This window comes from Thermobia domestica, chromosome 10 (assembly GCF_964235325.1).
Source record: "Thermobia domestica chromosome 10, izTheDome1.hap1.1, whole genome shotgun sequence".
Taxonomy (NCBI): Eukaryota; Metazoa; Arthropoda; class Insecta; order Zygentoma; family Lepismatidae; genus Thermobia; species Thermobia domestica.
This window is the reverse complement of record NC_137463.1, coordinates 177,689,681-177,715,963: the sequence shown is the minus strand read 5'-3', so window position 1 is coordinate 177,715,963 and position 26,283 is coordinate 177,689,681. Positions and strand designations below refer to the sequence as shown.

The following is a 26,283-nucleotide window of genomic DNA, read 5'->3' as shown; positions in this document are numbered from 1 at the left end:
CGACGCAATTAAGTAATTTCTTCTGTGGGAATTATTTCTATACCACGCAATTGAACAAAGAAGTCTTTATCGTTTATTCATATATATATTTAAAACGTTGCCTTGTGGTGAGAACATTTCAGTGAGCGACGAAGCTTCTCAGTGTTTCTCCCTGACTTACTAATATGTTAAATTTATGTTCTATGGTTATTTGGAACTTAATTAAGTGTATTCCCCAATCATTTATGGAAATGCTGCGATTCAGAGCACACCAGGTATCTTGAGCACCACAGCGATGCCAGCCACATCACTTTAGCAGTTCGTTATCTGAATGTTCCAACAGTCAAGTTATCGCAATGTCTTGTGCGTCGTGGCCAGTGGACTATAATTAACGTCAACTCTTTTTTATGTTCTATTTGCATCTACATACAGGCGATTTAACCTGAATGCTTTTGAAAACGAACTGACAACATTGATCAGTTGATCAATGCAGCTGGTATCTCGAACCACCGAGTTCGAAGAATCTTGCTCCCGAATTGTGAGCAGGAACCACGCACGTTGCATCAGGCATCAAGTATAATGTTGTGCTAAGGGATATAGTTATTAACTAGCCCCAATCAGTAAATCCCAGGTTCACACACCTTGTGCGTATAAGTTATAAACGCGCCCTCCAGCATAATCATTCCACTTTGAAGACCTATTTTTACTGAGGATTAACGTCGACATTTGAGGATTGTTTGGAGCAGCAACTATATTACTTCGTGGGTTTATCCCGGTGACATTTTCCCAGTGCTAATCCCCCAAGTGCATTAGTGGTGCGAGAAAAGCATATCTAGTGGAATCATAATCATAATCTTTTCTACCGATATATAAAAGTGATAAAGGGCTATAGTGTAGTGAAAAAGCAAAGTGTGATTTTATTAACGAAAATAATTATACATATTCAGTGTTGAGTGTTGTGATTATTTTCCAATCCGTTATTTCTTTTAATAGTATTTTAATAAATAAGCATGGTGACCTATGATCCAGTGTCTTTTGTTGTATGTATGAACGATGTTTATGTGCGTTGTTGTCTGAGTGACCGTCTAATCGTCCGTGAGGTTTTCGAGACGCAACATCCGAACCTCTCTGTGCCTAATATTCATCTCGTTATTGAGACCGGCGGGCAATTCGGAAACAATCCCGTAATTCCTTTTGGGAGATGTCCTTCAACGTCTTACCCAGGTAAGTCTAGATCTCCAGAAAGCACTCACTGGAAGGACAACGGAGGACAGATCACGGAAAGCGGTTATAGGTAATTGCTTTTTTCATATTGGCAACATAAGGGAGTGCATTATCATGATGCAGAAAAACGTGATTTTGTCTAAACCGATTTTCCTCAATTGCTGCCGCAAGTCGTTTCAATTGTTGATAATAAACTTCTGATGTAATGGTTTTATTCCTAGGAAGGAATTCATGGTACAATACTCCTTTTGTGTCCTACCATTTGCATAACATAACCCTGTTAGGATGAACAATACATTTTGCAGAGAAGCTGTTCTTTTCTTGGGACTAAGCCATAACCTTCCTTTTACGGATATTCCCATATAGACACCATTTTTAATTATCAGTAACAATATATAACAGGAACGATTGATGTTGTGCAATGAAAACTCGATTATGATGAGACAACAAAGAAGCACAAATTGTCAAACGATCATTTTTTTCGTTCACTAAGTACGTGCGGTACCCATGGATCCAACTTCTGGATCTTTCTACATAAGCCGGTAGATGTGACAAACACGTGACAACTTGCAACTAGATCATAGAATTTATCTAAGATGGCTTCCCAATACAGGGTGATTAAGATATTCTGATGGCCGATGGTTGAGTCAGCATCATTTGTAAGGTTATATGGGGTGAGATTTGCCACCATTTTGTCACCTAGTTCAGAAATTGTCCTCAATTTTGTACAAGCAAGCTGCATCTTCTTATATGAGAAAAATATTCCGAATGATATTATGTAATTTCAATTACTTATACTGACCAGAAGGAAAATATACAATTATGGATCCTATAGACCATCTTCTAGACAGAAATTCATTTCATTCTAGATTTTGTTTTAAAAAAAGAACTGGTTGGTTGCTTTGGCATTCTCTGAATTACCGACTAACAGACGAACACTGTAACTCCACTTTCTTTTCAGATTTTCTACTTTCTTATGAAAGGATGTAAGAAGTGACCTGGACTAAGGACGCGATACATTGGAACATATAGAAAAAATTAATACCTGTACCACTTCTTACTTTTGGTTGTGTTTTAAAGTTGTATGTCACACTCTTGTAAATCAAGACTCAAGATTCTAGCGTACGCCTTTGTAATTGCTATTGGTCTGAAGAAATACAAGAATGTAGATATGAAACGTTATAAGCAGTATCAACGCCCGTCTAAACGTGTTGTGGACCAAAAGGTCGATGTTTTATGTGCTGCGGTAGGCGTCAATTTGGACCATGTGGCCAGTGTGAATGACATTCGGCAATTCCAGTCTTACCTCAAAGAGTACAAAATTACTGTTTACACCAGTTTCTCAGATTATGACATCATGTACGAGGGGCCTATGATGAAAATCGCACTTCCATAAATTGTATTTGTTTCGCTGGCCATTTTGATATTATTCAGTCTTTGACCGTTTGTTTTCCCACCAATTTCTACTCCGAAGCGTGCAATAAGAAATACAGTAAACGTAATGAACATGCCAAAAGTTTTCCTGTAGCATGTTCGAAATGTTTACAAAGAAATTTTTGCGACAAGAATCAAACGTTGATGTTGTGCAATGATTGTAATCGTCACTTTTGTGGCGAAGAATATTTCAGTAATCACCGAAATGCTCCATATCATCAAAGAGAATTTATCTGTAAAATGGTGAAGCAAGGTACTAAAAGTTTCGGAATGTATTCTTTTGTACGAAGTAGATAACGTATTCAATGCGAAAGACTATGATGGACGTTTTATTCTAAAGGCTATGCTGGAACAATGTCAATGGAGACTTACATTAAATGGTAGCAAGATACTAAGTTTAAGACTAAATCTGACATTGATTGACTCTTCATTTTCTCTGCAACCAAAGACTTTTTCCCGCATTTCTTCAACACCAAAGAAAACCAAACGTATATGGACCATTTCCTAAAGATTTGTGGTACAAATGAAATGTCCGTACAATACGTAAACAAGTTTATGCTAAGGTAGAATGAACATCGTAATGACACGTTTCATTTCCAGAAGGAAATTATAAACTATTGCATTTAAGATATCAATATACTACGCCAAGCATGTATTTCCTTTATGACATCATTTGATGCAGGAACCAAAGTGAATCCCTTCCTGAAGACGATAACGATTCAAGAGCTTCAAATTTAGTATTTCATTGAAATTTCCTCAAGACGATACCATTGGAATTCTACCGGCACATGGCTACCGCTGGAGAAGTACCCAATCGACCGCTGCAATGCAATGGATGGTCTACATTGAGAAAACAGAAGGGAAACAAATCTTTCATGCAATTCGACAAAAAGAAGTATTGTTTGTGGGATTGCGAGTTGATGGCTATTACAGAAATCCCGAGACGTCACAAGAGCACATCCATTAGAATGCAGGGGTTTTTACCATGGTCGTCCGACTTGTATCACTACAGGACGTAATCAGCCCATCTACGGCAATCCTGAACACGCCATGGAATTTTGTTATGAGTGCACACAACGAAAATTCGCAATACTGCGTGAATTAGAGAAAATTGTTCATGAAATATGAGAGCGTGAATTTAAACAACTCTTGAAGCAAAATCCAGCAATGGCGACGTACCTTAAGAATCAACCGTTCATAAATTGCAACCCCTTAGCTCCAAGATATAGCTTTTTAAGAGGCAGGACCAATTCTGTGAAACTGTGCCGTCAAGTCGACGAAAAGGTAGGAGACAAAATAAGATATCTGGATATTGTTAGTTTATACCCGTCCGTCAACAACTCCCCTAAATAAACTGAGCACCCACGAATTTGTCTACAGGGAGATGAGAATATACCATCAATAAGTAAAGTAAGTAATTACGTAACAATGACAACCTTCTATGTTGCCACATTCATCATAACCTCCTCCCATATCGACGTAACATGAAACTTTTCTTTCTATTATGTGATGCTTGTGCTGAAGAAATGAATTCTCTCGTCACAGCAACATGCACACAACGATAAGGAGCGTTGCCTAACAGGAACGTGGGTGTCGTACGAAATACAAAAAAAAAAAAAAAATAGACTTAGGATATCAACCGGTGGGAATCTTTGAAATTTGGAACTATGACATCGAGCAATATGATTCCATCACGAAAACAGGTGGTTTACTCGAGGAATAAATCAATACGTTTCTAAAATAAAAAATGAGGGCTTCTGGAATGGGCAAGTACATGCGTCACCGAAAAAGATAAAATTAAATTTATACAAACCGTCCAGGAGTGTGAAGGCATTGCTTTGGACCCGGCCAAAATTGAAAATAATCCTGCCCCACAAAGCTTGTCTATATCGCATTAAATACAATTTGGAACAAATTAGCCCAGCGTTCAAACTTTAGCCAGACCACTATTACTGATTGGCCAGAAGAATTACATGAGAAAATACCTTCCTGCGATAATGAATTCCATCAAATTGTACCAATCAACGATACCATGTTGTGTTCGCTTTGGCAGTGCAATCAACATGTCCCTCTTCAAAATCAAAATACCAATGTAGTACTTGGAGCGTCTACATTTCAGGCACGTCTGGAGCTGTACAAGTACCTGGAAATTTTGCACGAACGTGTGTTGTACTTTGATGCGGATTCTGTCATATTTACGGAAAAGCCCGGGAATCCAACCGTTGAACCTTCAACTTATTTAAGTTATATGTCTGACGGTAACTAGCCTACATCAAAAGGTCTAAAGAACTACGGTTTACAAATATATAATTATGACACCAACGTTATGAGCTATATATGCAAGATTAGAGGATTTACGTTAAACTATGAGACTAGACAACATCTAAAATTCATCACCTTAAAAGAAATGGTTTCTAATCAATGTCGTGGACAAGTGAAAATCACCATTCCACATAAAATTTGCCGTACCAAAAACTATAGCATTTCATACGCAAAAAAAAAAAAAAGAGCATCCAGTACACAAAACGACGTTTCCAAGAACTCAACTCGTATGATACGGTTCAATACGGATACGTTAAAGAACGAAAACTTGAGCACGAAAAAGACGATGAAAAATTGTAAATAACCGATGAAACCATTTCTCCCGTGTAACATAGTCTTTTTTTCTTTCCTTTTCCTTTTCCCTTACCATAAAACACCATCAGCGGAAGAAAAATAAAGAAATACAGTCATGTTATACATTCAAACACAGAGGAGGAGGAGGGGAGTTACAAGAACTAAGCAGAGATTGAGGACACGGATTGCTACACATCTAACTTTTATTAATAAGTTTTCCATTCTTTTTTATTTTTCCCTTTTATGTAATAAAATCAATATCTACTCGTTATTTCTTCTTTCCGGAAAACAAATTCGAATAAACACGTAAGCAAATATATTGCTTCTTCTTTTCTTTACAGGATACGTCTGCGAGACGTATCGCATATTCATTTAACTAGATTCCGCATATATCGTCTTAATAAAATTATATATTGAATAATGAAAGCAAATAACTTTCTTTAAGATACAACTAGTTGAAAAATAAGTTTGGTTATTTCTTGAAATCTTATTTCCCTGAACACTATTTTTTCTCTCGTTTCAATCAATTTTGACTTGTGAATTCTAAGGTTGAAAATTGGTTTCAGTACTGGACTTTGAGAAATTTTAAATTGTTATATTTTTCCACAATTTAGTTTAAAATATTACCTTGAATATTTTAGTATTGTAAGAAAATGGTTTAAGATTTCCTTTAAGAATTTTTAGTGTCCGAAAATTTTAAGTTTGAAAGTTCTGTTCGAGAAAACTTTCAAAATTTGTTTTGAATTAATTTAATATGAAAAATTATAGTCAGAAAACTTTTATTTGAAATTCTGATTTAGGATTTTTAATTTCAAAAATTTTCATTTAATTTTAGTTAAAATGATTTGAAAATATTTAGTTTTCCGAAATTCGGTTTAAATTTTTAGTTCGAAAATTTTAGATTTGAAAATTTGGTTCGAGAATACTTATTTTCTATTTTTTCCTTTGAAAAATTTCAGTTAGAAAAAGTTGATTTGAAATTTTGATTTACGAATTTTTACTTGTCCAAACCTTGGTTTAAGTTTCCAAAATTTGATTTTAATGTCTTGTTCCAAAAATTTAATTTAAAATATTTATTGGAAAATCTCAAGTTCAAAAATTTTAACTTTAAATGTTTAGTTCGAGAACAGTTTGATTTTAGAATTTTAGATTTCCAAAATTTGGTTTAAATCTTTTAGTTCGAAAATTTTGGTTTTAATTTTTTAAAGTTTTTCAAAATTTGATTTAAATTTTTAGTTTGAAAAATTTTGGTTTAAAAATTTGATTAGAGAAAAGTTTGATTTAGGAATTTTTAGTTTTACAAAACTGGGTTTAAAACTTTGTTCAAAAATTTTTGTTTGAAAACTTAAAATTCGAAGAAAAATTGATTTTGAAACTATTAGTTTGAAAAGTTTTATTTGTAAATTTATTTCGAAAAGTTTTTCTTTGAAAGTTTCAAAATTTGGAACTTTTTTTAGTTCGAAAAATTTTTAGTATTGAAAATTATGTATTTTTTTAGTTTGAAAATTTTTAGTTTGAAAGTTTTCAGTTTGAAAACTTAGTTTTTTAAAATTTTTAGTTCTGAAAATTCTTGGACTTAGCAGAGCCGTTTCGAAAAGAATCGGAGCAGTTTAGTTAAATAAGTCTCGCAATTCTGATTCCATCAGCGAAGCGCTTTTTGAGCAACAAACGACTAAGCGCTTAAAACTCGCTCAAACGGATAACAAATGTTTAGAACTGTCTCATTAGAAGAGTTGTTACAACGATCCAATCAGGTTTAGACAAAGCATAAATGTGGCGTCATCTTTTTTATTTAATCCACGAACGGAAACGTTAAACTGTTGTAATTATTTAACAAGATCTTGAACGCCTGTCTTTTACACATCTTAAAGAGTAAATGAATCCTTTCAGAGACATACTATTGAATAATTAAGCACCATACTTCGGAACTTACCAATCAAAATTTAACATTGATCCTCAAAAGTTACGTATTGCTCCCCAGAGTTTTCAGTTTTTGGTAATTCTATACCCATCCATGGGAACGAAATTACTCCTGGACAATAGTGTTAAGTCTACCAAAATATTAATGTTGACCTATGAGCTTTGCCGAAAATTAAAGAGGGTTTGATCATATACCTTTGCTCTATGACAGACAATTAAGACATACATTCCTCCAAGACTATGTATTCAATCATATAACAATTTCCAAATGTTATGCCCGTAAGAAAAAGAACGAGAACATTTCTGTACCTAAGAGCATGAAGTGCGTAAATCACAAATCCTTGTTTTCCAGAAAACAGCAAAAATACTTACTTAAGCACTAGATACATATTGGACAGACTACATTATATACTCGATTAATTACATCAACCCGTGTAGAACAAAATACCACTAATCATTCGTTGCAGACCTTCGAAAGTTATACAAATCTCGTTTTAACTCATTTCCGCCAAAATTCGACTTAAGCACTTCATGCTCTCAGTTATAGATTTAAGGTGGGTCTATACATCACCTCCTCTTTAAGGTAGGTCCACCAAGGACACTTCTGTACTCCATTAAGGCAAGAAAGAGGGTAACCATCATTTTTTTATACCCGTAAAAGAAAACGAGATTATTTAAGGTAAGTCTTTCAGAGGAACTTCTGTTCCATAATAATGTAAGAAAAAAGGTAACTATCTTCAAAATTTATGCCCATAAAAGGTAATGAAATCATTTTAGGTCAGATCCCTTCTTAAGGAGGGCTATACATACACTTGTAAATACTGTAAGATCATATAACAATATAGGGTATTATATCTTAGATGATAAAAAAGTGTTGCAAACCTCCGAAATTTACATTTTTGTCAATTTTTTAACCATCCTGGAAACTTACAAGGTACATATCCCAGTGCAATACTCCCCCTGGACTCTGGCCTGGTCCTGTCTAACTTTGACCTCCAAAATTATATAGCTATGTCAAAATTTGCCCCGAGTAAAGGGTGTGTGGGCCTGAATCACTGTACCTCTGACTCATTCGTGCCAAGGAGGGGTGGCTCATTCGGGCCAAGAGCAGGGCATACTAATCTGATGGAAATTATGGAAAAGAAATAATAAATACTAGTAAAAATATTTTAAATCAATCAGTATACCACCACACAACACGTTCTTAGTTTTGCTATTTTGAAATACACTGAGAGACTAATGTTTCTGCACATAAAGTACAACTTCCGAAGTACGTTCTGCTCCCCCCCCCCCGAAAAAAATATTTTTTGTGTCTTTTTGAGAAGTGTTACAGCTGAACGTACTTTCCTGCAAATAACAATACTCACGTTTTTTTCTATTTTGCATGTGTTAAAGATGAATTTTGAAATTAAAATTCAGTTTCAAAATTTCCTTCAGGTTCCCATAATTCAGAAGGTACAAGTTTACCATTGCACGAATGTTAGCAAGTATAATATGTTTTGATAACCTATTCGCTTCTCTTACAAACATTTAGTTTATTTAGGTAAGAAAACCGTAGCTTGAAGGCAAACCAGAGATTATACGTATTTAAAATAAATTAAAATGTTTGTTTTGTGTTAATTTACGAATATCTAGGGGAGGGTTTTATACCACCCAGTCGCCTCTCTGTGATCTCGGAACGCCGTGATTTTGTTTGTTCCATTAGTTTATTTTCATTTCAAGAAATTGAGATAAAAGAAATGTAGTAACTGATTGAAATAATGAGTTATATACTACTATATTCTCCTATTTTAAGTTGCAGTTCAGTCTTTGATTTTGTTTAAAGCGCCACATTACTGGAAATTAGTCAACAATAGCTGTAAACGCTGCTCATTCAAATCTTGATTTGAACGTCAGGAGACCACAGTTCCTTTCCTCAGCTGCTCGCGCTTCCCTTCTGTACTACACACAGAACAGTCTATCAGGCTCGCAGCTCTGTTGCGAACGTAGTGTGATGATGGAATGTATATACGCAGTAGGTAAAGCAAACTGATAGTAGATACGAAACGACAATATAATACGTAATATTCTAAATATTGTTAAACGTTTTACGAGAAAAAAAAACAGCGCACGATATTTGGTGGTTCAAGTAATGTTGCAAACCGCACAAGGCGACGCTACTGATGGAAACGCTGAATAGATCGACGTAACGGACTTAAAGTACTACGTAGCGATAAACCCAGGGTAAAATATCTTACAGAAAATTACATAAATACCAGAACACAGATTCCGGTTGCGTTCGTTCCCTAACAGCACAATTTCATAGCAGGCATATGCGTATCACATTCCATCAGGTACATGGGAATGTGTCCAATATGCGCCTTATGTACCTATGAGAATGAAATCACATTGGTAAGTGATATTCACAGTCATGTACCTGGGGAACGTGCCTAGTATGTTCGTTATTCCGTAAGTGTCAATGAGCCACAAAATTACTCTCCCAAAATATGTTGAATCGCCTATATGCGTAATGTGTTTACATTAAAATGAGTCTAAGAAACACTTTAAACGAGTAAAAGAATCTACCCCAGGGTGGACGTGCTCTTCCGACATGGCCACGGAGGCCATGAAGAGAACGTCGCTTGTAGAGGGATAAATTTTTGAGGTCTTGTGAATTTAGCTAATCAGAGTGCTCCTTAACCGAATATATTCGACGATAACCGTTTGGGATCAGATAAAATGTACTCGCCATGTAATTTTATAACAAAATGACGATTGTCTATTTACTTTATTTCATGGTTCTTCTATATTCACTTTCAAATGATCGGCGACAGTTACCATCTAATAAAGTTGATGCGTTTGTTGCTTCTAGTACACAATCTCTTGGAAAAAGAAGAAACAAATGCACCAAATGTGGAAGATGAATTTAGAACACCTAAATGGCGCAAGCCTAGAACATCTTGTAAACTTAGTGTGTCTGAAACAGTATGTACTTAAAGGACGTATTATCTGTCAGAAAAGTAAATCTACACCTATTTTTCGAGTCTGGCATTCCTGCGCTCCATCCGTGGAGAGTATGAGAATTAAAATCAATCAAATGTTTACTGAGGGGCAAGAAGAAAAGTCTAATCTGAATAAGACATTGCAGAGGGGCACAAGCTGTGAATACGAATAGTGCATAGTGTAAATAAAGGACGACACCGAGAGAAAACCAGAAACAGGTGCTAAACGCAGAAAAAAAGAGTAAAAATTGTCGAAGAGGGAACATAAAACACAAATACAACAAGTAAACGTTTATCACGCCATGATCTTGGTGTAGTGGTTAAGGTGCTGGCTTACAAATGCAAAGGACGCCAGTTCGAATCCCCGGCAAGGACGTTTTTTAAAAATTTTATTAATAATACATACAGCTCATGAGAAATGCTAAAAGAGGTCGTATACAATTTCTACATGTCTTACACCTCTCGACCACGTTTCTACGTTAGCAAGTAAGAGGCTTGTGTTTAAGTTAGGCTAGTCAATACGTTTTGCAAAGAGGCCCGGTTTAGCTTTGACACAGCACAGGTGCGAGAAGGGAGAAGGGAGCAAAACACTTTTTCTCTCTCCCTCTGTGTGTCTATTTATCTATCTATCTGTATATATATGACGCTATTTGTGAATACCATAACCACCCTAATTTTCAGCGGATTGAGACGAAACTTGGCACCAATATTAATTGTTGAAATATCTTGATGAGTTCGTTAACCAGAATAATCAGATGAAAATGTTCAAAATGGCGGCCCTTCAAACTCTTAAAAAGTTCCAAGGGTACCAAATTTCGCCCATAAATAGGTATTCAGAAAGTTTTAATAAACTTTCCTCTTTTACTGAAATATTTGTGTGCAGGGACTTATCCTCTTTTATTGAAATATTGGACCCGATTAATCGCCTAAAGAAGGTTCACGCCCTTTCGCTACGGTCAGTTTATCTTTTTGCGTGAGGGGGGTAATTTTCGTATCGGAACAAGATGATTGTTAGTGATGATATGAAATTACACATTGAAAGTGAAGTAATTTGTGAAACGTGTTATTTGAAAGAATAATATAATAAATGTGCTTTCCCTCAACACAGAGAACTGTAAATTATGTATTTCGAGTTCGGGAGCGTGGATGGAGAGGAGTGTTAGTTGATTTGCTTTTTAGTAACACATTGCATTGCGAATAAAGGTAGGCAACATTAGTGGTAAGTAAAATAATAATAATAATAATAATAATAATAATAATAATAATAATAATAATAATAATAATAATAATAATATCAATAGTTGTTTGTAGCAAGGCAATATCTTCCTCAATTGTACTTCAAACGTAATGATTGTAACGCCATATCTCCCTTACAAACAAAATATTAGCAATTCATATCGAGAGAACGGGAAATTGTATAGTGATGGGAGCAACGTTGGACAGTATGCACTCATAGTACTCACAAAAATAAGCGATTTCAATGCAAATTTAACAAAGAGTCATTGTCATGTTGAGTCATGGGGCCACGGCAAAGCCCTCTTTATGCAAAATGCCGTTAACTTATATCGAGAGAACGGGAGGTGATAGTGGGATGGAACCAACGTTGGCCACCGTGGACCCATAAGGCGCATCGAAAACATTAGGGGGTCGCCAGCCAGCCTTACTTATTTTTACATAATAATATAAAATTATATTGTCAAATACACACACGAGTTAGCTAGTAATATTTCGTTTTATTATTATTATTTTTATTATTATTATCAACAGCATCTTTTCATTACGTGTGCATGTTTGACATGAAACCAAAGAGAAGATCCATCAGTTGTAGAAAGAATAAGAATAGCCAGTTACTTAAACTGTGAAGGACGGGGAAAAAATACGAAAAGAGTGACTACCTATAGCGAAAAGAAACAATACTTTCTCTCAAATGGATAAAAAATCTAGCCGAGATAGGTTCGAACTCGAATGGACGGCGCGAAAAGCCAGTGCTTTGTCCACTTTTTTTACTGACTCACCGAACGTGCTTCAGTAACTTACTTATTGCTAATTTTACTTGCTTCACTCGTTTAACTTGCTTTTTCTAATAACTTATACCGACTGGAACACGAACACAGAAACATCGAGGAAAGTTAAAAATCAAAATGCTCTCCCGCCGGGAATCGAACCCAGGACACCATACATCAAAGGTGCACGTGCTAGCCACTAGACCACCGTAGAGGGCACCACACACACCCTGTGTCATTAGAGATTACGACCACTGTATTGCCAGCTATCACTTCTGTGAGTTGTGTACTATGATCAAATGTTCCTTCTTTGTTCGAAGAGTTAAACCTAAATTTTGTGTAATACATGAGGTATTTAGACCTACATGCTCTCCATATAATGTAATAAGAGGGTCATGCTGGGAATAAGAAAAAGAACATTCATTGGACAAAACGGAAACTATTGGCATCAGAAATATTTATCTACGAGGCATGCGCAGTATTATATTTCAGAATAGTTACTGTTTAGTTCAGTAAACGAAGGAAGTTGTATGAAAAAGCAAACATGTCGCGTCAACGAGTTCGACCAGAGTTGACAGAGGCGGAAGCAGATGTGTAGTAATACAAAAACTTGGTTAAATTGATAATTGATTCTGTATCCTGTAGTAGATCGTATCACAACCTTACGGGAGAGCAGAGAAAGACTTACTAACGCTATCATACAGTAGGGTTTAGTAACACGATCATATAGACACAAATGGATGTAACTGTTAGTACTACAACTTAGATTTATCAAAAGCCGTTTAGATATTCAGTGGTTTGCAGAGTTGTATGAGACACAAAAAGATTCTTCATACCTCAGCTTCCACTAGCTAGATACATGCAATTTCTGGTTAGATACTGAAACTCTTGTCGGATTTTAATACATGACGTATTGCAGGATACAAAATGTTTTGCATTATTTGTTTGTTTGTAGACAGCTACTAGCTTAGTGTTCTGAAAGGTTGTGTATAAGTTAGGAATTGCCAATTCCGGAATTTTTACTTTCCGGACTCCCGAAAGTAAAACCGAGCAAATTCCGGAATTCTTAAAATTCTGATTTTGGAATAATTTGGAAATATTCGGAAAAATCGAGAATTTAGAAATGTACGATTTCGTTAACATTTCGGAATTCCGAAAAATCCGGAATTTTTCGAAATCCAGAGTTTTTCTCAATTCCGGAGTTTTCTAAATACCGGATTCTTTCCGAGTTTCGGAATTCTTCTGATTTCCGGAGTTTAACTGAATTCCATAATTTTCCGAAATCCGGAAAGTGAAAGTTCCGCTTCCGAAAAATGAATTTATTTTGGTTAATATGAATCGTGGCGGAAATAAATCTTTGACCAGGTAATGGCGACTGCTTTGAAAGAAATGGAGAGTATGAGAATTCAATCTGTTATATTTGTAGTTTCGTGTGGAGAAAAAACAAACTTCTAAACAAACGGTTTAAGAACAACTCAAGTTATTAATTAAAACTTTGCCCACATCATAAAAGAAATACGAATAACATTTTGAATCGAAGAAATATAACATACAAATTTGCTACCGGAGACAAAGAAACCTAACGTAACCAGACTAAAGACGAATCGTTTACAGCGTTGCGGTCAAGGGGCTAGTCTTTCGCGTCGCAATTTATTTTTTGCTTTAGGATTTTTGATGGCGATTGATCGGCGATGACGTACGTTTTATTATATTCAGATATTTGAATACTCGGATGTTTGAATACTTGAACTATTAAATCTTCAGGTATAATAATAGTAATAATAGTAAATTAATAATTTGGCAAAACTTACTTAAAAGTAGAGATTTCGGGGAAAGGGTTCCGTACTTTCAAGACACACCTCTGCCACTACCAACATTTTAAACTAGAGCGTTCCATTGGAGTTTCATGTAGAAAGTATTCTACTGTATGTTTTAAGGAAAATAACTGTAATAAATATAGCTGAATATCACGCAACAGTAAGGCATATACTAAACTAATTTTTAGGATATGCAGAGGTAAATATAAAAGCATTGCTACAAAAATACATACACAGAGCATAATTTAATGAGCTCTGAATTACAATGTAACGAAATAGCCTATGAGATTCAGTCTACAGAGCAATTGTTACTTAAAGAATGGACATACACTATTTCGAGAATCGAGACACGACGGGAAATGTTTACGGTACTTTTCGTCTCTTCTCGATTCTCATCTCCAAAGCGAGAAGAAAACTTTGAGTTAGCCTTGTCCCGTCTCGAATGTAAAATGTTAATGCTCTAGTTATTTTGTTTGTTTTAGAAACGAGATGAGAAATTCCTCTTCTCGTGGGCAACATTGAACCAAACCGAAATATTCTTTCCAAATGTCACGCTTCTGCTTGTAATGGTATTATCTGAGCGATAATTAACTCCTTGATTTTAATCTTCTACGAGATAATAACAATTATTATTAGTTTATTATTATTATTACTATTATTATTCCTGAAGATTTAATAGTTCAAGTATTGAAACATCCGAGTATTCAAGTATCTGAATATTACAAAAGGTATGTCATCGCCGATCAATCGCCAACAAAAATCCTAAAGTAAAAAAAATTGCGACGTGCATTCGCAAAAGCACCTTGATCACTGAACCGTGATGGCTACGTGGTAAACGATTCGTCTTTAGTCTGGTTACGTTAGGTTTCTTTGTCTCCGGTAGCAAATTTGTGTTATATTTCATCGATTCAAAATGTCTTTCGTATTTCTTTTATGATGTGGGCAAAGTTTACATTAATAATTTGAGTTGTTCTTAAACCGTTGGTTCACAAGTTTGTTTTTTTCTCCACACGAAACTACAAATATGACAGATTGAATTCTCATACTCTCCATTTCTTTCAAAGCAGTCGCCATTACCTGGTCAAAGACTTATTTCCGTCACGATTCATATTAACCAAAATAAATTTAATTTTTTTGAAGCGGAACTTTCACTTTCCGGATTTGGGAAAATTATGAAATTCAGTTAAACTCCGGAATTCAGAGGAATTCCGAAACTCGGAAAGAATCCTTAATTTAGAAAATTCCGGAATTGAGAAATATTCCGGATTTCTAAAAAACAGATTTTCTCGAATTCCGGAATGTTAACGAAATCATAAATTTCTAAATTCCCGATTTTTCCAAATTCCGGAATTATTCCAAAATCGGAATTTAAAAAATCCGGAATTTGTTCGGTTTTACTTTCGGGAGTCAGGAAAGTAATAATTCCGGAATTGGCTATCCCTATTTTATACACAACCATTCTAAACACTAAGCTAGTAGTTGTCTACAAACAAACAAGTAATGCAAAACATTTTGTATTCTGCAATACGTCACGTACTAAAATCCGACAAGAGTTTCAGTATCTAACCAGAAATTGCATGTATCTAGCTACTGGAAGCTGAGATATGAAGAATTGTATCGTGTCTTATCTTTTTGTGTCTTATACAACCCTGCAAACCACTGAATATCTAAACGGCTTTCGTTAAATCTAAGTTGTAGTACTAACAGTTATATCCATTTGTGTCTATATGATCGTGTTACTAAAGCTTACTGTATGATAGCGTTAGTAAGTCTTTCTCTGCTTTCCCGTAAGGTTGTGATACGATCTATTACAGGATACAGAACCAATTATCAGTTTAACCAAGTTTTTGTATTATTGCACATCTGCTTCCGCCTCTGTCAACTCTGGTCGAACTCGTTGACGCGACATATTTGCTTTTTTATACCCCTTTCTTCGTTTATTGATCTAAACAGTAACTCTCCTGAAATATAATACTGCGCATGCCTCGTAGATAAATATTTCTGATGCCAATAGTTTCCGTTTTGTCCAATGAATGTTCTTTTACTTATTCCCAGCATGGCCTTTTTATTACATTATATGAAGAGCATGTAGGTCTAAATACCTCATGTATTACATAGAATTTAGGTTTAACTCTTCCAGCAAAGAAGGAACATTTGATCATAGTACACAACCCACAGAAGTGATAGCTGGCAATACAGTGGTCGTAATCTCTAATGACACAGGGTGTGTGTGGTGCCCTCTACGGTGGTCTAGTGGCTAGCACGTGCGCCTTTGATGTATGGTGTCCTGGGTTCGATTCCCGGCGGGAGAGCATTTATGATTTTAACTTTCCTCGATGTTTCTGTGTTCGTGTTCCTGTCGTTATAATTTACTACAAAAAGCAAGTTAAACGAGTGAAGCAAGTAAAATTAGCAATAAGTAAGTTACTGAAACACGTTCAGTGAGTAAGTTAAAAAAAGTGGACAAAGCACTGACTTTTCGCGCCGCCCATACGAGTTCGAATCTATCTCGGCTAGATTTTTTATCCATTTGAGAGAAAGTATTGTTTCTTTTCGCTATAGCTAGTCACTCTTTTCGTATTTTTCGCCGTCCTTCACAGTTAAAGTAACTTGCTATTCTTATTCTTTCTACAAATGACGATCTTCTCTTTGGTTTTATGTCAAACATGCACACGTAATGAAAAGACGCTGTTGATAATAATAATAATAATAATAATAGTAATATGAAATATTATTAACTAACTCGTTCGTGTGTTTAACAATATAATTTTATAGTATTATGAAAAAATAAGTAAGGCTGCCTGGCGCCCTCCTAGTTTCTTCGATGCGCCTTATGGGTGCACGGTGGCCAACGTTGGTTTCATCCCACTATCACCTCCCGTTCTCTCGATATAAGTTATCGACATTTTGCATAAAGAGGGCTCTGCCGTGGCCCCATGACTCCCCATGACAATGACTCTTCGTTCAATTTGCATTGAAATCGCTTATTTTTGTGAGTACTTTGAGTGCATACTGTCCAACGTTGCTCCCATCACTATACAATTTCCCGTTCTCTCGATATAAATTGCTAATATTTTGTTTGTAAGGGAGATATGGCGTTACAATCATTACGTTTGAAGAAGAATTGAGAAATATATCGCCTTGCCACAAAAAACGCCTATTACTATTATTATTATTATTATTATTATTATTATTATTATTATTATTATTATTATTATTATTATTTTACTTACAACTAATGTTGCCTACCTTTATTCGCAATGCAATGTGTTACTAAAAAGCAAATCAACTAACACTTCTCTCCATCCACGCTCCCGAACTCGAAATACATAATTTACAGTTCTCTGTGTTAAGGGAAAGCACATTTATTATATTATTCTTTCAAATAACACGTTTCACAAGTTACTTCACTTTCAATGTGTAATTTCATATCATCACTAACAATCATCTTGTTCCGATACGAAAATTACCCCCCTCACGCAAAAAAGAGCCTGACCGTAGCGAAAGGGCATGAACCTTCTTTAGGCGATTAATCGGGTCCAATATTTCAATGAAAGAGGATAAGTCCCTGCACACAAATATTTCAGTAAAAGAGGAAAGGTTATTCAAACTTTCTGAATATCTATTTATGGGCGAAATTTGGTACCCTTGGAACTTTTTAAGAGTTTGAAGGGGCGCCATTTGAACATTTTCATCTGATTATTCTGGTTAACGAACTCATCAAGATATTTCAACAATTAATATTGGTGCCAAGTTTCGTCTCAATCCGCTGAAAATTAGGGTGGTTATGGTATTCGCAAATAGCGTCATATATATACAGATAGATAGATAAATAGACACACAGAGGGAGAGAGAAAAAGTGTTTTGCTCCCTTCTCCCTTCTCGCACCTGTGCTGCGTCAAAGCTAAACCGGGCCTCTTTGCAAAACGTATTGACCAGCCTAACTTAAACACAAGCCTCTTACTTGCTAACGTAGAAACGTGGTCGAGAGGTGTAAGACATGTAGAAATTGTATACGACTTCTTTTAGCATTTCTCATGAGCTGTATGTATTATTAATAAAATTTTTTAAAAACGTCCTTGCCGGGGATTCGAACTGGCGTCCTTTGCATTTGTAAGCCAGCACCATAACCATTACACCAAGATCATGGCGTGATAAACGTTTACTTGTTGTATTTGTGTTTTATGTTTCCTCTTCGACAATTTTTACTCTTTTTTCTGCGTTTAGCACCTGTTTCTGGTTTTCTCTTTCGGTGTCGTCCCTTATTTACACTATGCACTATTCGTATTCACAGCTTGTGCCCCTCTGCAATGTCTTATTCAGATTAGACTTTTCTTCTTGCCCCTCAGTAAACATTTGATTGATTTTAATTCTCATACTCTCCACGGATGGAGCGCAGGAATGCCATACTCCAAAAATAGGTGTACATTTACTTTTCTGACAGATAATACCTAGAACATGACAGATATATGTGACGACATAAAAACAAATGATTGTTAGAGTACGAAACTGAGGCAGGTATTAAATGCTATAGTTGTGGTACATAGTTGCAAATATCAATCGTGTGTACCAAGTAACTAAAAGTGTATGTACCTGAAGTACATACTTTAGCACATGAATATCATATGTGCCAAGTGTCGGGTACCTAAGAAGTAGCTGGGACACCTAAATGGCACATGCCTAGCACATCTTGTGCTGTTAGGGTTGTGTGATGTTTTTTTCTTGAGACAACATCGAAGAACAACGTAAGCGTTAATAATGGTATTGTTTAACTTAGTCCTGCGTCAAACTCAGAGAATTCTCGGTGTTAGCGATGAGTGAGATACTGGTACCTCAGTTAATCATTGTCAAGAAAGCCAATAAGATATTTACTCCACCTGGCAACAGACTTGGTTAACTATGCTCTTCCTGGATCGAAAGTAATGTACTAAGATTATGATAGCATTGGTTGGTGAACATTGTTTCCAAGCTACCACCATATTAGAATAATTTCAATATTAGAACCATATTAGAATCAGTTTTAATTTAATTTCATGAATTTACAGAATAAGTAGGCAGTAGTAACTTTGTTATGTAACCACTATTACCTTTTTTTTAAAATTTTCATTGCTCTTAGTTTTCTCATTTCGACTACATTTTCGAAAGGAAGCTGTAATCAATATAATTAATCAGTATTACAAATTAAGTCAAGACTTCTCAATCATTATTTCAATTTTTAATTTTTTAGTGAAAACATTTGCTCATCTTTATGAAATAAGACTGATATTTCCATTTTATAGTGAGTAATGAGTAATGACATTGAATCAAGCAAGATTTCAGTAATAATTTATGGACTAACGTAAAGTGTTTCAATAAGCCAAGAGCTTTGAATTTTCAAGTTAAAAATTTGTGAGTCACGAAGAAAAGATAGAAACTAATGAATAAGCCGGCGTTATACAATTAGATGTAATCACTTACTTAAGAATTTTAATTTCAGTCGTCTAAGTTTGTTTGAAGATCGCATATGAATACCCATCCCATTTTAAGTATGACGTGATTCGCAAGTGTACCTAATTACTTACAATATTTCCGAGACGTTCTACGTTCACCAACGTGTAACATCTATGCTCTTTCAGCTAATAGAAAAGGTATAACCTTAACACGATTCTGTATTGATTCCCGGTCATCAGTGACCAGTGTTCTGGGATTTAGATGATTACTTGATTTTAAGATCAACAGGCTACTAAACTTAAGGAGCCAGGCTTGGTTCAAATTTCATTTCCTAACGGACTCAGAACTCAAGAAGTGGAACCGGCGTCGATTTTCGTTTGAAGCTCATCTTCCCAAAATATATTTTTTCAAAAGATGGGAAAGTCAGATAAGGGGCTTACGTCCCTCTTATCTAATAATTGGTGGAGAGCGCCTCAACAACCCTTTCCTATCCACTCACATATATTAACTGGTCGAGGCACCTTCGTTCTATACCTCTACGCCTACGCCTAATCAGGTCTATTGTTATGTCTTAATCAAGTGACAATCATGAAGATTTTGTCTTTTTCAATTTTGCTGCCGATGGTCTAACGTTTTTGATGAGAATCATGGAAACATACTTTTTATATATCAGAAGTAGTCATTTATTGAGTTGAGTAAAATACAATACATTTTTCATGTATCTACATCTTTGTACATAGAGTGTAGTATGTTTATTGATCGTGATTATCGTGGAAACAGTTCTTTTCCACCTTATGAACTTCCAGCGTTATTTCTTTTTTATAATTAAAACACAGATGTTGGTGGAAGAATCTTCAAGGCATCAGACAACTTATGCATAGATCCATGTCCATTCGCTATCTTCATGAATTAAATCTAAAAACATAACAACTAGATATTGATTCTGAACTGAATTACTGTACTTAAGAGCTTGTGTGTGCATTTATGTGCTTGTCATGTATACGCCGATATAGTCACAACTTGAGTGATTACACATTTTTTTTTTCAATTGTTACAATCAATGAACTAAAATTTTAAAAGAGCTGAGTAAGAACAATGTAGAACTTACCTTGAATATTTTCAGCAAAACATTGAAGTCCATTAACGTCACATTCTTTGTATTTTCCTGTGAAAGCATACAAGAAGTTTTGTTTGGTTTGGTAATCATAATACAACTTTGTATACATATTTTGGATAAGTAACTTTAGCATTGTATTTAAATTTAAAATTATATATAAATTTAGCTTAAAATTTCGATCTTTTACATGTTATTGACAATAACGTTTATAACATGTTTTAAAAATAATTTTTAAAACCAATTTTTAAAAATAGTACTGATTTTTCTTATACATATAGGCATGGTGACTCACAAGATATATATATATATATACATTCGCGAAGTGTCCCCTCGGGATTCATGTAAAATTAATTCAAATGCAAGTTCTCAGCAACCCAATGTGTATTGTACTAATTTTAGCGACCTATACCGGTAATATGCATATTTATAGGCCTTCATATATCCAGAATTCAATCATACACTACAATAACGCTCGGACGCAAAATTGTGTTTAGTTTCTTTAGATGTAAGTGTACATAAATGTGGGCATATGCAAAACAAATTGTATCAAGTATTGAGTCTCTAACACATATTACCCACCCCTGCCTCCATCTTGGATCTACCATATTGGATTCAACTTTCGGAAATAGGAGCAAATGATACATCATATTCATGTACAATTTTGTCGGAAATTCATTGTTGTAGCAAGTTTTACGTAGCTTGTACCGTTTGCAAGGTATTGCATGTTAAATGTCAGAAAATTCACGAATATTGAACGAAATAGAAAGTTGTTCTGAACCAAGTGTATATATGTAATCTTTCTACCTGATTTATCGTTGACGAAAGATTCTGTGAACGTACATACATATGGACACATAGACGTCAATACGGAAATGGTAGGGTTTTCACCCAAATCTGATCATATCTGGATTTACATTACACATTTTGACCGTGATAAAATACTTCCTTGTTATAGTATAATATGCAAATAGTAACAATCACTCACAGAAATGTAATAAGATTATGATACCAATGCTGTAAAGAGTTTGTTTATATCTGCAGTATTTTTCCAGTTAGAAATTGTTTTAACTGGCAACATTAAAAAAGTAAACGTAACTGATATTACTCTGCAATGTCTATTCGAGAAGTGCCTGGAGGGATTTAACATGCAATACCTTGAAAACGGTATAAGCTACGGTGAAACTGACTACGCCAATGAATTTCCGGCAAAATTGTGCATGACCATGGCGTATCACTTGCACCTATTTCCATTTGAAAAACCGGCAGTTAAATCCAATATGGCGGATCCAAAACGGAGACCGTGGCGGATAACATGTGACAAAGAAGCAGTACTTGATCCAATTTGTTTAGCATATGCACACATTCATGTCCAGTTACATCTAATGAAATTAAAAGCAATTTTGTGTCCGAGTGTTATAGTAGTGTATGGCTAATTCCGGATATATAAAGGCCCATAAATATGCAAATTACCGGTATGAGTCGCTAAAATTATTACATTATACATTGAGCCGCGGAGAACTATGCATTTGAGTCAGTTTTACACGACTCCCGAGGGGACAATTCGCGAATGTACCTTGTCAGTGGCAGAGCACTTATCTCTGGTGTGTGGGGTCCCTGATTCAATTCCCACTCAAGTAATTTGGGGTGGACAACATCATGTCCATGAGTTATCACGGGGTACTCCCGTTTACTCACACACTCTCATTCCACCAATTCTTCCATTTTCATTTACTGAACTTAATCATTTATCTCCCTTAGCCTTGAGGCAATAATCGTCGGACATTGAACTGGAAAATTCCATTTCATTATATATATGAATGTATACTGTGATCATATTTTACGAACAACTTGTTCACTGAAAGTATGCATATAGATAATACTACCCGCAAAGGTAAGCATATAAATCACATAAAGAAATTTTTATTCAAGATTTACATCTTTGAGATATATATATTTTTTTAAATAATAAAGTTGTTCTGACTTACCGTAGTTGTAGAATATGTGCGGTATGCAGTCACACTTCTTCATAAAAGGTTCAAACTTACATTGTAATTCACAACCCACTTTTGTATACACTGGACTAATATCTAATCTTATTTCATCCATAAATGCGCACTTCCTTTGGCTTATAGTCAGCTTTTTGACAGCAGGTGTATTGGATGTTGCAAATAAATCTATTAAATAGCCTAATAAACTACCACCGCCAGGATAGATTGCATAGTTCTTTGAAGTTTGTGGGAACTCGTAAGGTGAGATGACAAAAGTCTGTGAAAAACAATCTTACATTAAACAGAATACTACAAAAATTAAAACTGAACAGTAAATAAAACTAATTACTACGTAGCGTTGAATGTTAAGGAACTGGCAAAAATAAGAGTATATTTTTGGGGTAGTAAAACGATAATCGACAACACACCACTTTGTGATTTGATTGAAATGTACATTATCTTAAATTTATTTAATTCTGCATCTCGTTGAAACTCGAGTGAAACTGCCGCTGATATGCAATGTACTGCACGACGAACCAAAAGAGCTTTTCACAATATACCACATAATCGGTGGAGGAAACGAAGCCCTTCATTACATGCCAAAAGCAAGAGGCAGAGAAGGATAAACGAAGGGCGCATATACCGCAGCAAACATTCGAAGAAATGTGTTTCTAAGATTGTTGTTGTTCTCACATATTCATACAAGAAATCGTGTCGATCCAAACTACTAGGTGGAGAAGTAGAAAATTTTCATAAGTTTTGGGATCCTGGATCATATGATATACAACATATTTACTTATGTGATTGAATTAAAGTAAGAAGAGACCGTATCTTTTTATAAAAACTAAAATGTAATTCTTCATGAAAATTTAATGCAGAATACATAGTAAAAGTAAGTGGAGAAGATATCAGATTTGCTAAATGAATTTCTGAGTGTTCATGGATTACAAAATTCAAAAGAAAGAGTTGACGCTATTGTTTCTAAAGTTTCAAGAAGAAGTGCAACATTCAGAATGGATAGCGAAGACATATAAGTATAGGAAAAACAGAATAGACGCAAGTCGATATCAGTCTGTCAGAGATCACGCCAAGGGTATCGCAAGTTACCAAAGCCACTACAATAGATCAGACAATCAGTGAAAAATATTTTGGATTGTGTTTTATCAATTTCTTGATTATACGAAGATCTTTATTTACAACGGTGCTGGCAAGAAACATTCGAAATTAAGTCAGTCAACATGCCTACGGAAAATCCTTTTCAATGAATTTAATATAGTTTTTTTTGCAATGAATTTAAATGGTCAAAGTCTGACACTTGTAAGGTATGTGATATGCCGAAGGATAAAATTGATCTTTTAAGATCAGAAGGGAAAGACGATGAAGTAATGGCTATCGAAAATATTCTGCAACTTCATCAAAGACGAGCTCAAGCCCTGCAAGACCTCCTAAACAGTGAAACTCTAAGCAAAAATGCTAAGAAACTCGTAATTACAATTGAATTGCGGAAACCCTTGGCAGTTCCAAAGCACACTGCCAGTATTGTCTTTTGCTGTCGAATGTTTGGCTCTACAACTCCAATACTAATTATTGTAACAATCAGAAAAGTTACATGTTCGTGAGGGCCGAGAAATAGTTTGCAGAAATGTATAGTGCTCTCATAAAATTTAAGCCACAAAGTCTGAAGTGGAAAATCTTATTGTTTTCAGTCATTATTACCCAGGGAAGAATATTCGCGATTGTTCACTGGTAGAGCATTTGCTTCTAGTGTCTGAGGTTCCAGGTTCGATACCAGCTCGCGCCCAGTGAACTTTTTGTGTTCTCCGTGTTTTTCTCCGGGTTCTCCTGCTTCCTCATTTCTTGCTTCCCTGTACTTGCTTCATTTTACAGAGAATGTGCTACAATTCTTGATATCGGCATAAATAGTATTGTTTTTATATATTTTTGTATTATGTTCCCTTTATAGGTCAGGTCATAGGTTCGGTTTTGTATGTACAGAGTGTATTGGTATACAACCTCTTCCCTTATACCTATTTCACTATCAAACCAAAACTTCGTACACTTATTTCTTATCCCCTATAGTATTTCCGAGATACATTTGGATTGTGTTCTTTTACCCGGAGCCCCTCCAGAGGGAGACAAATTTGATGGGATGGATTTCTGGAGGGAAATAAACCAAGTGACTATTAGAGATCGAATATCTATATGAATTGTCGTAGATTTCAGGGAAGCAGTTCCCGAATATATCACATGCACAGTAGTACTCATTATCCCTACATCTTATGTATATGACATAAAAATGTGTGTATAAGAGAACAATTTTAACCTACTTCAAATAAAAATAGCACCACAAACAACCAGTAACATGTATGAACCCAAAATGTCCCTAAATTATGCATTTTATTCCTATTTCGAGCTAATTAGGCAAAGTAAAACATTCCCGAAAAAGAAACAAAGTAAAAACTGTGAGGTTAAAATAGGAATGATTTCAAAGGTATGAAATGGCCCTGAAATAGAGGATTTTATAAAATAGACTCATTAAACAAGAAACAATGCAAAACAATAATGGAAGTGTGATGGTGCGGGAACAAAACCCTGGAATCCTCGATATTTATATATATATATATATATATATATATATATATATATATATATATATATATATATATATATATATATATATATATCTTTACTCTTAATGTAAAATGAGATTAAAGCAATATAATTCCCATATGTATGAGTGATGTATTTATATTAATAGCTGTTAGATAACAATGTAAATAGAAAAAGCAAAAGTGTATTGACAAAGTTACAAGCTATTATTGATCTGTGAGAAAAAACAAAATTGGAAGTGTGACACATTGGCTTATAAAATGTCTTTGCGTGTCATTCTTTTAAACGGTAAAATATACTTTTTGCCGTATTGATTGCTAGAGAAACAATGAAAATTGGAGGAAAGTAGAGTAAAAGGTGGTTGAGGTTCCTGATTCTATCTCATCTCATGGTAAAATAAATTTTGTAGTAAATAAATACATATAATTAATTGTCCTCATTACATATATTTAAATATACATTAAGATGTAGCCCGATCTTTCAATTGCAAGTTAAAGTAAACTCTCTGACGTTATGCAAGAAAGCCTCATATGACCGAATATAAATTGTATTCTGAATAAACTAACACCGAGAAAATGCCGTTTTAGTAACAGTGTTGCTTATAGTGACAAAAAACTGTAAAAACATCAGTTTAGGGTAACTGCTTTATCTGTAATGTAGTATTTGTATGGGCTTAAAAACCATTAGTGTTGGATTTAATTGGATATATATAGGGTGAGACCAAAGGTTCTTTACAAAACTTGGGAGGTGATTCTACACATGAAAAAGAAGAAAAAGAACTATGCAGTAAAGTGACTAGCACGGTCTTCTACGCAAGTTACGGACGTCAAAAAGCGTGGGAAAATGAACTTTAAACCCAACAAAGAAACAGAACAGGGATTGTCCAAGGATACAACAATGAGATTTGGACAATGCGAGCTAAAGAGATTCCCCAAAGGTCACGAAGCATTTCCTGGAATTCATGAGGACAAAGTGAGGTGAGGTATGTGTATGGAATGTGCACGCACACATAAACAAACGGCTGAAGTGGTAATGAAATATCGTAAGCGCATTCAAGATGACGAGAGAAGTGCGTGGTTGCATAACCATACCGTCTTTTGTGTACAAGTATCACAGGTTGACATAACGCATGTTTGCGAAGAAACAGAAACGGAAGGCCGAAAC

At 35.1% G+C, this 26,283-nt stretch overlaps 1 protein-coding gene across 4 annotated transcripts in view; it reads right to left on the bottom strand.

Moving 5' to 3' along the window:
* LOC145662855 (uncharacterized) overlaps window positions 1–26,283 on the bottom strand; it is a 426,736-nt gene that overhangs the window by 230,559 nt on the left and 169,894 nt on the right. For 3 of the 4 annotated variants that reach the window (XM_081728788.1, XM_081728787.1, XM_081728791.1), the window contains 2 exons: window positions 22,507–22,786; window positions 20,513–20,569 (listed from right to left, as the gene is read on the bottom strand). In XM_081728788.1, coding sequence (XP_081584914.1) covers window positions 20,513–20,569; window positions 22,507–22,786 — 337 coding nt within the window. The remainder of the gene's footprint in view (window positions 1–20,512; window positions 20,570–22,506; window positions 22,787–26,283) is intronic. The other variant, XM_081728790.1, reaches the window with a different exon arrangement.